This window comes from Ambystoma mexicanum, chromosome 6q (genome assembly GCF_040938575.1).
Source record: "Ambystoma mexicanum isolate Mex_15411 chromosome 6q, UKY_AmexF1_1, whole genome shotgun sequence".
NCBI classification, from domain to species: domain Eukaryota; kingdom Metazoa; phylum Chordata; class Amphibia; order Caudata; family Ambystomatidae; genus Ambystoma; species Ambystoma mexicanum.
The window spans coordinates 1,437,304,616-1,437,320,941 of record NC_090937.1 but is presented as its reverse complement, the minus strand read 5'-3'; the positions used below and the strand labels follow the sequence as shown (position 1 = coordinate 1,437,320,941).

The following is a 16,326-nucleotide window of genomic DNA, read 5'->3' as shown; positions in this document are numbered from 1 at the left end:
AAGCAACAGTCTCAATTTTTGCTTGTGAAGAATCTGTCAAATGGTTGGTCTTGAGGTCCGGGAATTTATTTGTTTGACTGAAGCTGTGAATTTCCCTAAATCGTGAATCGTGTATCTGGAAAATTCACTATCTTGAAGAAATGCTTATTCAGGAGTGTCCGTCCTATGAATCCGATGGTGACATTCTAATCTGAAAGTTCTTAAGTAAATATTTAGCAATTTCAATGTTGGACCTCACGCTCTTTTTCCACTGATCAAGGACTGCACTGACAATTAGGGAGAATTCTCATTCTATGGCTAATTTCCCTCACCTAGTGAGTCCCCCAGCAGCTTTGCTGGATTTCTGGAGTTTACTTTATACACTTGGTAAGAGTGTGAGCCTTTTTCTCTTGCATGTGTTTTGCTATTTGCATGTCTACTGTTTGTGTGATCGTGGGCTCTGGAGTACACCACTCCATGAACCCCACTTTTATGTGTTACACTAGTGCAGTGACACAGGGTTGTCTTCGGGACTTCCCACTGACTCCATTTTTCTGGGGCAGAACTACTGATTTCTTTTCTCTGACTGCCAGGTGCGGATTCACTGGTGTAATACGTTCTCAGACTCCTGCCCCATACTCTTCGGGGCTCCACAGGGGGCAAGCTTGTCCCCCATGCTCTTCAATATATACATGCGGGCTCTGTGTAGCATCCTGGTCAAGGCCGGGGTGTTTTTTTACAAACTACGCAGACGAATACACAGCTCATTGTTGAGTTGAGTGGAAACCATGAGGAAGATAGTGCATCAATAGGGAAAATATATGGCATGATTGATGAATGAATGCAATCCAATTGGATGTGCCTGAATAACGCAAAAATTGAATTGATGACTTTCGGCTCAAATCGCCAGCTATCCAATCTAGGAGGCGAATATACGTTTTTTAAGATAATGGACGCCATTATAAAAGTTTCGGCACAGGTCAAAACTTTGGGAATGATGGTCAATGCAGAGGTTAATTCTGAAGCACAGACCAATTACCTCTTAAACTCAGCCTACTACCTCAAGTTAATAAGAGCAGTTTAACCATTCCTGAATGAAACAAACCTGGCCACCAGAGCCATCATTCTGTCCAGGCTGGACTACGGGAATGCTCTGATGATTGGTGCTACCGCAAAAGATCTGGCGAGATGCCAAGAGATTCAGAATGAGGCGGTCAGACTGATCAAAAATTTGAAAAGAAGGGACCATGTTACAGACCAGAGAAGGTCACTGCATTGGCTAAAAATGGACGAGAGGACAAGCTTTAAATCTCTTATGCTCGTTCATAAGTGCATATACGGTAAGGCCCCAGGTTATCTAAAGAACTGTATAGTTCCATACGCGCCACAAAGAAGTTTGAGATCAATGGGTACAGGACTGCTGGTCATTCCCAAACACAGACGAAAATCAGGGCTGGGCAGAGCCTTTGTGGTTCTGGCTCCTCAAATGTGGAACAGACTTCCTGAGACCTTGAGAATGGAGGAAAATCACTTGGCTTTTAGGAAACGTCTTAAGACACTTATCTTCCAGTAGGAATTCCCGGACTTCCTCTCTTACAGCGTGTAAGGATGCTAAGGGCGCATGTTACACATGGGATAGGCTAGGCTGCGTTTGTGTTGTTTCATTGTGTTTTTGTCTCAAAGCGCCCTGATGCCCGCGTGCTACCGGCGCTATACAAAACCAAAATACATACATACAGAAAACAGGTAAAGTTGCCATTTCCTTTACGTAGTCGTTTTAAAACTACAGACCAGTACACCCCATCTTACATGGAGTACTGGAAAGGGTTAACTCCTATCCCTTTTTGTCTGTGCCTCTCGGAGCTTTGTTTCGCTCTTTTAACATTTAGACTTGGCTGCCTTGACGAAAGTATTACCTATGATTTTTATCCCAACTCTCTTGTGTTGATTCATGTGTTAAGTGTGGTTTAACTCCAGTAACATTTCTTCCCACTGGTACGCATATTTTTAGTAAGACCGAACTGTCATTACTGTCAGTGTTCACATCTGTTCCCCCGGTAATGTCTCTTTCCCAACACCGGTCTGTCAAATCCAAAGGTACTTACCTTTAATTGTGCTGCACAAAGTGAATTGGTTGTGTGTAGTGTATTTTACGTGTGATTTTAAAGTAATAGAAGTGAAGTGTTTTGCGAACAGATGGTCTAGAAATAAATGTACTTTTACTTTTTAAACCAAAAACCTTGAGTCAGTGTTTGCTTGAGTCACTGTATGTCCTTTGTGTAATCTCTACTACTGGTCATTTGCTCTTAAGATAAGTCTGGCTGCTCCGCTACTGCTACCACTTTAACAGTGTAGTACAGGCTTGTACCAAAGGTGAACTTGTATTGCCACTTGTAGTCTAATTGTGTGTAGTGGTCCCTAAGGGCACTGCACAGGATGCTGCCTAACAGTGACTGCTCGGTTTTGGGAAGGCTTTCCATGATGGGGAACAGTTTGAAATTTAAACCTTCTGCAAAACTAATAAGCTGATAAAAACTGGCGATTTGAACAACCACACCTACAGGCCAATATAGGCTGACACAGGTAAAATAGGAATGCCCACTAGCCTGGATTGGTTGGGAAAGAAACCAGTGTTTTTCCGATGAGTGTGAATGGAGATGGTTTATGCCTTTATAACCAACTGTCATAATTATAACCAACTGTCCTGAACAGATTGGGCACACAGATTCCAGAAACTGCCAGAGATCCTGGTCACTGGAAAAAGCCTGATGGGGAGCACAGTCTGGTGGTCTCAAATGATGTCACAAGACATGACGGGATTTGCAAGAGAAATCAAGCCTCTCATGGGTCAGAACTATAGTTCTTGCCGCCTTAAATTGCCACTTCAGGAAATTCTTTTTGTGTTTAATGCTGTCTTTTTTAAGCAAAATAAATAGGTGGACTGCTTGGTAAGGAGTAGTGTGCTTTCAAATGCTTGCATCCTAAGGCTTTGAAATATCCATGGGCCTAAATATTGGATATTAGTCAAACAATTTTGAAAAATTGGCCGTTTTTGCAAGTGTTAATGTTTGTTGGTTTAGTAATATAACTGTATAGGGAAGATGGTGACAACTTTTGTTATCATACACACAAAGGTAATAAATATTGGCTCGTAGATCCATGACACTATTGGGTAGTGGTTGTGCAAAGTGAAGAGATTTAACACTCGCCAGAGCCTTTTGTACAGAACCGTTCTCTGCCACAACCACAGATGGGCATTTATACCGCCTTTGGGAGGATTTTACGCTGTGGCATGCATGCATGAATGATTATCATTATACCCTGACTCAAATGGACTTCATATCATTTGGTGAACATCTTCCAAAAATCTTTAAACAGCAGGGCTAAAAATAAAACTAAATCGTACAAAAATGTCGACCTGGGAACTGCGACGGCTGAAAATGCTGACTTTTTTTTTCTTTTTAACCCCTCCATTACACTGTATATATATGGGGGGGTTTACAGTATAATATTAATATAGGGGGCTGTGGGGGTCTCCCCCGCATATGTGGTGTAAAGGGTTAAAAAGAAAAGTCAGCATTTTCGGCCGTCACAGTGATCACATAGATCCAAATAAAACATTACAGGGATCACGCCTAATCTGTAGCTTGGAACGCATGCAGATCTCCTGCAAACTTTACTCTGCCTGCTCCTTTCCAGGAGTAAGTCTACATTAGGCAAAGCTTCCTAGAGCAACAATATTTCCAGTCAATGTCTAACCTTTTACATTTTCTTACTTTTTTCATATTTGGCAGTTTAATCACACTTTGATCTAGGTGTAGGATGAAATTATCTTTATTAACCAACTCCTATTATTGACTGTTTCCTACTCCCAACCCCCTTCTGCAAACCGCTACAGTGTCCCAGACATACAATCTCGCCTGTTATTCTTTGGTTGGAGGGAAGGGGATGGAGGGAACTTTCCAGGTTGTGCATCTACGCAGATAAAGCTGTGTGCACAAAATTAACTGCTATGAGAATCGTTTTCACTCTTCCCACCACTTGGCTGTAACCCATAAGTAAATGGAAAATAGAAGGGACTAGAAATCAGTAGGCTACTATAAGGATTACTTTAGTCTTTCTGTGTTATGTACTGGGTAAGAACTAGATTTCCGTTTTAGTTCCATTTATTATATCCTTTTCACATCTGCCAGGGACCCCCTTCTTTATTTTATCTAGTTATTGGTTTTGCAACTGCCTTGGAACATGTTCTTCTACATGAACTGTTGACCTTTCATCAACTTTTTGAATACCCAAATTGTTAATACGGTTTTACATTTCTGTAGGGTTATTTGTTCTACACAAATTAATTAATATTTTAACTCATTTATTTTTTAGAAAAAGTAATCAAAAGGTTGCTGAATCCCTCCAAAAAGTGGTAATGCATGCGGAAGCTGAGGGCCAGCCTAAGGTAATCTCTTGTATTCTTTACTTGTTTAATTTTCATGTTAGAAAGGAGAACAGGACCAACAAACTGTAATACTAATTATGTTAATCCTACTTGCTGCATCCTATTAATCCCATCTTTTGCGTTGGCCTTCATTGTGTATTCGTTTTGATTTAAAACTTTTTTAGTCGCAACAATTCCGAGAACTTGGGAGTTAGCTCAAACTTGCATTAGTTTGTTATTCAGCAATAAGGTATTTGAAAAATGAGACTTCGAGTTCTGCATACTGCACATTTTGTATCTTTAATGCCCTCCTCCCCATATTTGATAAATGGTACGCTAGAGTAGCAACTTAGTCTTATAAAAGGTCCAGATGGGTGCATTGTTTTTGAACATTTTTTGTTTACATTGGCATCTTTTGACTTTCGTATCCTTGTTGGGGCTAATTTTCAGTTTTCTGTGCTAATTCCCTTTAACCTGAGCAACCCCCAGCACTTTTGTTGGACTCTAGACTTATTTTTATTTTAATCTCCTGAGTGAGTGTAACCTTTTACCACTCACTCATTTTTTTCCTCTGACTGGGAATATCATTTTTACTGTTTTATGGAGTCTGAAACTCCATATGTTTAATACAGGCATCTGCTTTTTGCTTTGTCACCCAGCACCCACTGTGCAGTGTCACTGAGGAGTCGGTTGGACATCGCTTTATGTTTTAATACAATCTTTTGTGAGAACTACAGTTCCCAAGAATAGTACAATAACCTTTATCTTAAATTTTGAGAGTCCAGCACACACCACCTTATGTCGGGTGCTGCATTGTAATGCCTGCTCCGTCTACTCATGTAACTTTTTGTTACTGACTAAACTTAAATGGCTGGTGGCAGTGATCAATTTTTACTACCAACTTTTTTGCGCAGGTTACTAGCAGGCCGATTTCTCAGCTGCAGTGCAGCACATGTAGGTGACCATTTTCTCAAATGTACCCAGTCTTCTTTTTTTCTGCATTTTTAGTTTCAGTTCCTTCTGGGCTCTATTTCTATTGATTCGTGTAGATTTTGGTCCTTTGCGAGTTTTGTATTTGGCAGGCTTAAGCCCGCCCAGGCTCCAGTGTGTTTGGGAATGCAGGAAGTGAAGGAGGGTCCCGAAACTTCACTGACCTTTGCCTGTAGGTGTGCTTGGCTGAAACTAGTTCTAATTGGGTGGCTGGCTGTTCTGCAGGACAGCCAATCCCCATGTGATTGACAGCTCCATGGGAGTGTGTATGAATGGATTCCACCATATAAGGTGAGGATTTTTGGATTACAGGCAGACTCGACCACTGGAAAAAGGAATATGAAGCAGAAGACTGAGGGACGTCAGCAGCACCTTCAATGGCTGCGGAATCACTGGTGAAGACATGCAGCTGTGCTGACCCAGTTTTCATCTCGACAGGGAATCTCCGCCAAGGATGACTTCTTCCCTTAGGCTGGTGGGATCAACTAGCTGCAATACCTGTTACCTTTTGCGCCATCCTCCGACTTTCCTGGGCTGCAGAACACCAATACCCGGAGTACCTGGACCATTTGTGAGTGCATAGTCTTGCGAAGATCGAATCCGGCTGCAACTTTGCAGGCATCCATGTGGACCTCCAGAGGTAGGAATTCTTTGCCAAAAGTCCACTCACAAGAGTGCAAGACCGAGTATTCAAAGACACTCCAACCAGCGATATTTGTTCCTTCTTGGCGCTAAGACAAAGGCACCAAAACCACAAAGAGCTGCTGGAGTGAGTGGGGTCATTTGCTGCTGACCCCTTCACCCGAGTGCTGTTGCAGAAGTCTGTCGCAAGTCTTCCTGTCACTAAGGCCAAGGAGCAGGAATCTGGGGATGGAGGCGTTGCATCTAGAAGGCGACTAGCTACATTTTCATCTTCACTCTTAAGTTACTGTGGGGCTTGGATTGTACTTGCCGTAGGCCATTTTTACTGTTCCTTTGCTTTGGGAGAGTGGTTTTCCTCAATTGGCAGTTGACCTCAACTCCGCTGTTGCGGCCTTACAGCCTGTGCTCTCCGGAATGCTCTGGTATTTTCTACAAGAACTGACTGGTTATTTAACTTTTCTCTGAAGATTTTCATAAGGACTGGTGCTGGCGATTTCACACTGGTTTTGCTGGTTTCCCAAAGGCCCATCTTCTTGATCCTACTGGCTTTGGCAATGCTGGTTCAACCTTTTAATTATGAAACTCTTTTAGTTGGGTAAACAGCGCTTTTACTGACCTTAACTGACCTCACTCTCTGTGCTGGATATGTAACACAATAAAAAATTACTTGCCTTCATTATTGTTCCTTCTATAATTTGATTTAATTTCTAATTTAATGTTGGTAGTTGCTGCATTTTAGGGGTGTGTGTATGTGTATATGTATGTATGTGTGTATGTGTGTGTGTATGTATATATATATATATATATATATATACACATGGAGGAAGGAAAAAAAACACTCTAAGCATGAGGTCTGCAGGTCCCAGTAAACAAAGTAGCAAACTCGAATCCAAGTAACAGAAAAACGAGTTTAATAGATGGTTAAAAATAGTAGGCAAAGAACACACAGCAAACAGAACGCAACGCCAGGGCAGTGTCCTTAACGACACGCTTCTCCGAGCGCTTGATCACGTTAGGGAGACATGAAAACAATGAGAGTAGATAATAACAATGGGTCCTTCTTCCATGTTGCCTACCAGCACAAGCTAACAGTTTGGCGCAATAACATGGCGGCCATTTTAGAGTGTAGCAGAAGACTGCATTAACCATAAAAAGAACAGGTTAAAAATAGCAGTAAAATCAGTAGCACATTAAAATTCAGCACCAAACATGAAGAAATATAATAAAAGGACATGCAGTGAGATAGATGTCAACAAATTTCACTCAAAGCAAAAATTAGCACAGATTAGAAAAAATTAAGTCCACAGCTGTGACAGAGTGCAAATGCGTTCCGATGTAAGTTTATGAAAAAATATGCAGCTATATATATATATATATTGCGAGTGCATGTCTAGCTCACCAAGGCAATACGATTATAATAAATGGAGAACACAGCTGGGACAAGATAATGCTGTCTAATATGAACACTCTGACAGTTTGAGGACAGTCAATATGTGCGACCTTTAAGATAAAGACATGTTGCAGGCTGCAATGTAAAGTGCAAGTGCATTAGATTATAAACTTATGACTCTAGCAGCATTAGATAGACAGACAAGTTTGGTAATCATAAAGTGCTAGTGCAAAATGCAATATATATGTATGTGTATATATATGTGTGTGTATATATTCACTAACAAACATTGTTAAAGGGACGTTATGGTTAAGTTGCACTAGCAAAAACTTTTGAAATTCTATGGAAAAATGTTGTTACAGGGATGTTATGGTTACAGGTAAAACCGAAAAACCCCAGAAATGTGCCAGTTATGGTAAGCTAAGCAACCATAACTCATGCCACAAGTGTGCACTGTAAGGACTAACGCCCATGACATCAAAGATGCCATCACAAATCTCATTGATGTCAATCAACATCAAAGGACAGCCACCCTGCTAGGTGACTGACAACTAGTCTGGAATGAATGGGAGAAAACTGCATAAAAGGCGAGGCTTTTTGGCTTGGAAGGCAGAGTCGACCATTGGACAAAGGAATCAGAAGATCGTGAAGAGGGCCCCTGCTGCAACTCCTGGACCCATGGTTTGCCCAGTGAAGCCCTGCTGCTGTGCTGCATTGAAAGAGAAGCCCCTGCAAAGATGACTTCTCTTTGAGTAAGTGGGACCAATCAACTCCAAAGTAAGCTACCTGGACATCCTCTCGGAGCTGGTTGAAATTCCACTGCAGTTGCGTTGGAACCGAATAGCCAGGGAGAGGAACACCAGATTGTATTTGTTTGTTTTTAAGCTGGCCAAGAGCTCCAGAAAGATCCTCCAGACTCCCAGGAAGCAGGACACGCCGAGCCTGAGCCACATCAAGAATGCTGGACCCCAGATGCAAGGAAAGCCTATCAGGACATCCGTGAACTGCAGTGTTGCTATTTGCGGTAGACACGAGGAGCTGAAACACCGAATTGCCCCTCATTTCAAGATTGCCAGTTGTGGTTGGTGACAGTCTCATTGCAGTGCAGGAGTCCCCAGAAGTCCTCCCTCTTGTCCCCACGACTGAGGCCCAGGAACAGCGGGATCTGCAGAGCTGCACAGGAACAGAAGTCATCTGCTGCACTTTTCTTCAACCTAAAGGTACTGTACAGTTTTTGTTGTAACCTTACTTGTCCTCTGCATGAGCCTTGTCTTTGTTGCTCTGTAGAGTTGCTCACAGCTTCTTTACTTCACAAGCCTAACCAGCTTCTGGCCCTGCTTAGATTTCTTCTTTTCTACAAAGACTTCTAAAACATTGTTATGTTATGGTATTTTGCATTTATATAGCACCTTATGTATCATTGGTATGATCTCAAAGTGCTGGTAGGTTGAACGCCCTCTGGAATCGTAGTTCAGGTCAGTTGAGGGAGAAGAGGGCCATAAGGTGCGTGGGTGCACCAGATGTGTGCAGCCGGTGTGGCAGTTACGTGGTAGCTGCATTCTTAGCGGTAGGTGTGGTGGTTGGAGGGTTCGGTATATGTTTTCATTCTGGAGGGTTGACATCCAGACTGATTTCTGGCTGTGTTAGGCCTGAGGAGAACGCTTAAGCTATCAGTGTTTGGTTAGCTACCTGTGGTTAATCAGGATGATGAGTGTGTGGCTGGTGTTAGTATGAGAACAGCTATATCGAATGTGACATAATATTGCTGTATTCTAGTGGAGTGGTGAGTGGTGGTGTATAGGGGAGAGTAAGCGTGTTGGTAGTGTGATATGGCGGTTATCAGTAATGCGCTTGAGATCGGGCACTCCATCCGTTCCATCCACTTCATCCACTTCATCGTGCAAGACTTTTACTTGCAAGAAGTGCTTCAGCTCACCTAGACTTTTGCCCAATTGACTTTGGCCTAGCCTGGCTCCCTGAATGGCTCTTCTTCCCTCTGACATTGTGTTTGGTTTTCCTTCCAAGAAGGGGTTAATTAACTTTGCATTGGGGGTTACCAAAAGTACTTGCCAGCTTCAGAATATTTGTGTGATCTCTTGTTCTGATGATCTTTTTCTTTGACTACTCTTAAGTCTGATTCTAAATGCAAACCGTGGTATATTAATGTCTGTGTCCTAGTTACTAAAGTCACCTGAGGATGTAGGAACTGTCTGTGTGCCATCCCAAAAGGGTACTTACTGATTTAGAAATATTAAGAGGGTGTATTTTGGAGTGTATTTGAGTGTTACTATTATATTGCCCCTTCTGAAGAAGGCTTACTCTAACTGACTGTTAATTTAATATTTATTTTTTTATTTTTTACTGAAATTGTTTTAGTTGAAAGGTCAACTTTTTCAATATCGCATATCTGTAACATGCATTCAATTTATGTAAATCTAATAGTTGGAACAATAAAACGACAGAGTAAAACATCATTAAAAACAAGGTCATTAAGAATAAGAGCAGTCTTAAAACCACCGTTAAGTTTCATGAATAGAGACAATCTAGCTATGGTCACAAGATGGATTGCATTTATGTGAGTAATTACCTAATTTTCTCAAGATTCAATTCATTAAGAAAGTATACAGTGGCTATAATTAATGAGACCTTTGTGTTAAATACCTCATTCCATAGCTGATCTCTAGTCAGCAATGCTCTGTTCTTAAAAAATGTTTTAAAAATGTTTTATTCTTAGGTCAATTAGTGAAGGACATTTCGAAATTAAATAAAGATTTGTTAAATTTAGGTATATTGCAAAATCTACAGATAGAGGTTATTATTTCTTTTGAGTATTGTGCAAGTTTGAATCTTGTTAAAAGTAGATTAAGTCTAAAGCGTCGAAAGGAGTCAGCATAAGATCTATCAGGAAATGTGCATCTATATTTCGGAATGTCATTCAGTGCTTTGACCATGAACGGTCCTGCTTTAAAAGCTGAATAACCTTGACACTTTTCACTTGTGTTAATCCAATCATATCTAAACAGTTTGAGTTTAGCTTTGGCTAGGAATTCAAGAAGATCATTAAGGGAAATATCTGCATCAGAGAGGAGTTTGTGACCATGTTAGAGAATTATTATTTACAGATTCAATCATTTCTTTAACAGCTGGAAATGCATTTTTGGACAAGTCATTGGCGAGAAGCGCCTTTCGGTATAGTGATATCATTAACCACGAGACAGTCATGGACAAAGGACACCCCTAGTTCATAGCGAGTGATGGCTATAGGAGAACTAATGGGAACCGGCAAAATTGCCTTCCAAAATATACCTTCCAGGAGGTCCCAATTTACTTGTTTGGTCATGGTTTTGGTCTGACTCCCATAGGTAACTGTAGGAACAGCTTTTTGGAGGTAAAACATACGAGCTGGGATCAAAGAAAAATGACCGAACTTCCTTTGAAGGGCTTTTGCTTGAATTGCCAATACTTTCATTTTGTTAGAGTTCTTCTTTGTACGGTTTGTCAGCTGCATCTGAGTTGATATTAACTCCTAGATATTTGTATCATTTTATTTTCTCAAGAGGATATTTCATAATGGACCAAATATAGTCGCAAAATCTTTTTTTCCTTTTTGTTGTATTTGCTGAGTGGAAAACTAAAATGTTGGTTTTTGGTGTTGATAAGTTTATTTGCTTCAGCATAATTAGAAAGGGTAGTTGGTTTCCTCTGAAGGCCTATTGGTGTTTTATCAAACAGAACCATGTCATCTGCATAAAGAAGATAAGGAATAGACAATGATCCTATGCGGGGGGAGAATGACTTCACTTCGGTTAGTTTTATATAGAAATTTTAAAGGATTGAGGCGAATGGACAGCCCTGTTTCACCCCAGCGTGCGTTCTTATTGGATTTGACATAAGACCATCTGTTGTAAGTTTGACTTTTATGCTCGTGTTAGAGTAAAAAAGTAAAATCAGATTTAAAATGTACGGAGGGCATTTAGCATCTAAAAGTTTTTTCCATAACGGCCGAGAGATAGTCAAATGCTTGTTTGAAGTCTACTGTTTCTTTTGAACTGCTTCTGTTTTAAATGCAGAGATAATAAGTAGATTTAAGGAAGTGCCGATACCTGGAACAAAACCAGATTAGATCCCGCTTATAGAGCCATTTTGTAAACTCTAACCACAAGTCTTGCTAAGATTTTTCCTGGTACATCTAATAGGGCAATTGGCCGATAGTTCATTGGGTCTGATCTGTCGCCTGATTTGAAGATTGGGATTATAATTGCTTCCTGCCATGATGGGGGAAATGTATTTTCTTTTAGAATGTTTTTAAAGATAAAGTATAAGACCTCTGCCCAGGCTTCCGGGTTTTCCTTTAGGATTGTATTAGTTATCATATCAGGACCTTGAGCTAGAGAGTTACTTAGTTTCTTAATTATTATAATTATATCTAGCGTGTCGAAATCCAGACCTTCGGCATCCAAGCTAGCGCATTTCATAGGAGCAGAGTCATTGTCTGGTTTGATCAAAAGTTTTTAGTAGTGTTTAGTCCATGTCAATTGATCGATGCTATTTAAGATCATAGATTTCTGAGATGATGGTTCTGTTCTATTTATTAATTTCCATATTTTTCCCGACTTCTTAGATAGCAGGGCCTTTAGCATTATTTCAGCATTATTCTGTTTTATTAATGCTCTTATTTGCCTAATTTGGTTCTTGTATTTATTTTGTAACTTTTGTATCAGGTTTTGGTTATTAAGTAGAGGTAGCAGTCTTATATCGCGCCGTAATTTTCTTTTGAGATCGGCTATGTCCGGATTCCATTTGTGTTTATGTACAAAACTTGAATTCCTCTGTGTTGTTGATTGAATAATAATTTTAATTGAGTCATTGTAGTAGAATTCGTCAACAGCGTCCTGATTTTGGTGTAACAGCTGTTGCAAATAGTTGATGCGAAAAGAGGTCCACCTAATGCGTGTGTTTGCGTTGTTTGTTTGGACTAAGCCTTTATAGTACTCTAAGTTTTGTTTGCTGTGGGGTCTCCATGATAGTTCTACTAGATGATCACTAGCTGTGGTTGGGATAATTTGGAAGTTTGATATTGATTTAGTTGAGCCACTAGAAATAAAAAAAATTTAGAGTTGACTGGAAATTTCCTCTAGTCCAAGTTGGTCTGGGAGGTACGTCCTTAGGAAAGGTGCCATTTATCATTGAGAAATTTCTAGCTTTCATTAATGTTAACCAGGCTAATGATCTCGAATTAGATTGATGGGCAGTAGAATTTAGCAGCTTCATGTTGAAATCACCAGCAATTATGTTGACTATGTCTGGCTCCAAAAGGGTCTGATCGAGTGTTGTCTCAATGTTGACAACAAATTTGTCTGAGATTATAGAGGCTGTATTCCAGTAAACATAATTACTATTTTAGGAAAGAATGGGTGATCTTTCTTAAATGTTGTAATTAGAACTGGCTGTAATCCAGAATCTGGACTCTTCCATGGGTTGATCAATAACTGGGAGTCTAATCTTACTGCTAAAAGAAGTCCTGCGGCTGGTCTGCCCTTAGCTGGTTTAGATGCAGTAATTGATAATAGTTCATCGTCAGTCCAGACGGGTATCAAGTGTCATCCACGTCTCTTGTAGTAAGACTAGATCATATTTATTTAATGTCTGTGATTTGGAGTTAAGTAAATGTGAGAAGCCACCGGTGTTCCAGGAAATCATAGTGCATTGATGTTGTGGAACCATGCGTGGCTAGCATTTCTCGTTTTCAAGGGATCTGGCTTCAGAAAGCCATGTCCATTTTGATTGTTGTGGTGGAGGTGGGTTTTTTGAGTTTGTATTACAGTTGCTGCACAGGGGTTTTGAGGCAGACTGAGCTTGGGATTGTTCTTTAGATTCAGGCATTTGATATCCGTTCGAGTTGGTTATCGGAGCAGGCATGGGTTCAAGCAAGAGACCTTTTTCAAAAGTAATTTTTTGGTCCCATACGTAGTTTTTCACAATTAGCCAAGGTATTTGGATTTCTACAATGTCCTGATGGGCTGGAATGGGGTAAGAGACACCTAGGATGTCTGATGATTTGATGTGTTTCAGTTGCATAATTGAGTGAAAGATTGTTAATAAAGTTACCCTGCTTGGGAAAGGGTCAGAATATAATCTGTCAATCATGGTGAGACTCAAGGTTTCATTTGAAAGTGCTCTTGGTAACCACACTTCCTCAGGGTTGATTTCTTCGTCATTAGAGATAGTAGGGGTTGACTCTTAATCAACTGGTAAAAAAGGGGCAGTTCAGGATTTAAATTCTCAGGTGGTATTACATGGCTAGATTTGGCCGTTTCAATTTGACCAGCAGATCTTTGAGGAGAGTCTTTAGAGAAGCGGGCTCTTTTCACCATATTTATTCTCTTTTGCTCCAAGGTAGGACGACACAAAAGGTTGCCTTCCGTGATGGTGATCGGGTTTGGTTTTGGTGCAGGCTTTGATGTACAGATTCTACAATGGAGATGTCATTGTTCGAATAAACTGATAAATTCATGAGATCTTCATTAGACAAATCAATATGAGGAGCATCAGCTGCACTTATTTATGATACAGGCTTTGTACATGGTATTGAAGGAACACCAACCTTACCTTTGAGTGGCGGCACATCAGACGAGGGAAAGCCCGGACCCGGGATGGGAATTTCCGGAATAACGTTTTCGGCATCGACCGCATGGGGGACAGCTGATGGTGGATCTTGTTGAGGTGGCAAGGTTATATTTGCTACAAACATTTTAGTTTTAGATGGAGCTAATTTTTTTTTTTTTTTTTTTGGTTAGGTTTTGATTTTTTGATTCTTTTTTTTGCTTTGAGGTTTTCAGGCGAAAGTTCAGCTGCATTATTAGAGGTTTGAGAAGTGTTAGTCTTATTTCTATTTCATTTTCGTCTTTTGTTCTGAGAAGGTCGATTGAAAATCTCAAACAGGGCTTTTTTCAGTCGGAGGTGTGGAGTTTGGCTCAGGTTCAGCACAAATTGGATCCTCCGTTCCGAGGTTTGGATCTGATTCAGGAGGAATAACATTCTCGGGCACAGAGTACAGGTGGATCAAGAGGAGACATTTGGACCGATTTGGCCAGAGACTGGTTCTCATTTTCAGGGTCAGGGCCATCCGGTATGACGTCACTCATTACAGGAGTACAGAGAACATTTACATTCCCGTCGGGTTTCAGAGATGGAAACAGATTTAATGCAAGCCAATCAATTTTGTTGATGGTATTCATTAGGGTTACGGCTTGAGAGCAAACACGTGAATCCAATAATTCAAAGAGCTTGATCATTGTGAAAATCGAGGTGTTTATGGCAGTGAGTGCTGGTTCCAAGGTAGAGTTAGGTAGCGAAGGAAAGCTAAAAGGGGGACGGGTGGTGGATTTGGTGAAGGAAGGGATTTCAGAATTGTCTGAGATAACGGAGTCTGGGGAGGAAATATCATTGGGAGAGTCAGTAAGATATAGTTCCGGGGAGTTTGAAAGTCTGGATTCAGCCAAATCATTAATTGTAACCTTTTTGGGTGTTTCAGATAAAGGCATACAGGCCACTTTTGCAGGATTCTGGGTTGATTTAGCAAGTGGAGAAGGGTGGCGAGGGATAGTATTTTCGCTTAGACCATGTTTTTCCCCCACCGCTTCCACAAAGTGGAATGCATTGTTTAAAGACCCTTTTTTGATTCCGTTAAGCACTTCAGAGTACAAGGATGTTTGTAATGAGGCGGTTTGCTCATAAGGAAAACTGGAGCGACTCTCAGGAATGAAGCAAGGGGTGGAAAATGCTCCTTCAAGAGCGGAAGGATGGTTTTCATAGCAGTCCTGCATGGTTTTGTCGGACAGACAGACCAGTGGGGTTTGCTTCTGATTTTTATTCATAAGATTTTTTGGGTCTAAGGTTGTCTGCAGATTAGAAGAGAGGGCACCTTGGAGATGAAGCAGAGTGAAGGGTGGATAGTTGGCCTGGGCCAGCTGCACTATCAGCAATTGCTGAGATATGAAAACCAGGTTGAATATGTACAGGGGTGCATAACAAGGAGGGGGTGGCATTCCTGTGGTTAGTCTAAACATTTGTTTTTTTTGGTTTTTTTTTAAATAAGTTATTAGAAGTGGTGTCAAGGAAAGATAGAAGAAGATATTAAAGTGCCGTAGAAAAAGGAAGAGAAAATAAAAGCGAAAGTACACAGAGAAGGGGAAAAGTAGAGGGAAGGAAAGTAGGTAGGTGGGATCAGATCACAACAATTAGTGTGTCACACGAAAAACCAGAAGGTCAAAAAGAGCAAGGAGATTAGCGCAGTTATAACACCTCAGAGGTAAGCTTCAACAGTCAGGAAAAGGGACAACACAGAACTGGTGAGGGAGAGCAGCCGCTTCTGAGGGACTGCGCTCGTGATGCTTCGGAGATGCCTCTGCAAATGAAGACTTGAGGCAGCCTTTTCGATTCCAGGCAGTCCGGATTAGTTTAAAAACAACACAGGGGTATCAAAAGATAAGCCTGACTGAGAGAGACTGAATCTAATCTGAGTCGCGGCAGGCAAAACGCTGCTTCTGTAAGAAAAAAAGGAAAGGCGGCAAAAGAGATTGATCGATACTCAGCTGATAGAGAAGCTGATGATCTCAGCACACAACAGAGTAACCGAGCCACACAGTTACACAGCAGACAGCCGACAGTACTTGCGGGTACTTGCCGTGGTGTGTGCGAGGACGCGGTTATGAAGGCACCTCATAAAGGGGCGTGGCTAAAGGGAAAAATACAAAAAATAAGGTAATTCGCGTTCTATAAACACAGAATAAACGTTATAAACGTTGTTTGAGTGAATTAGAATACTCGTGTCCAAGAGAAAGTCCAGAGTTCCGTACCCAATAAGGGTGGTTCAGTTGATTCGTGACGGTTCAGG

At 40.9% G+C, this 16,326-nt stretch overlaps 1 protein-coding gene across 4 annotated transcripts in view; it reads left to right on the top strand.

Moving 5' to 3' along the window:
* Positions 1-16,326, top strand: part of TACC3 (transforming acidic coiled-coil containing protein 3) — a 623,382-nt gene that overhangs the window by 210,000 nt on the left and 397,056 nt on the right. For all 4 annotated transcript variants that reach the window (XM_069632144.1, XM_069632146.1, XM_069632143.1 and 1 more), the window contains one exon: positions 4,357-4,429. In XM_069632144.1, the coding sequence (XP_069488245.1) occupies positions 4,357-4,429 (73 nt within the window). The remainder of the gene's footprint in view (positions 1-4,356; positions 4,430-16,326) is intronic.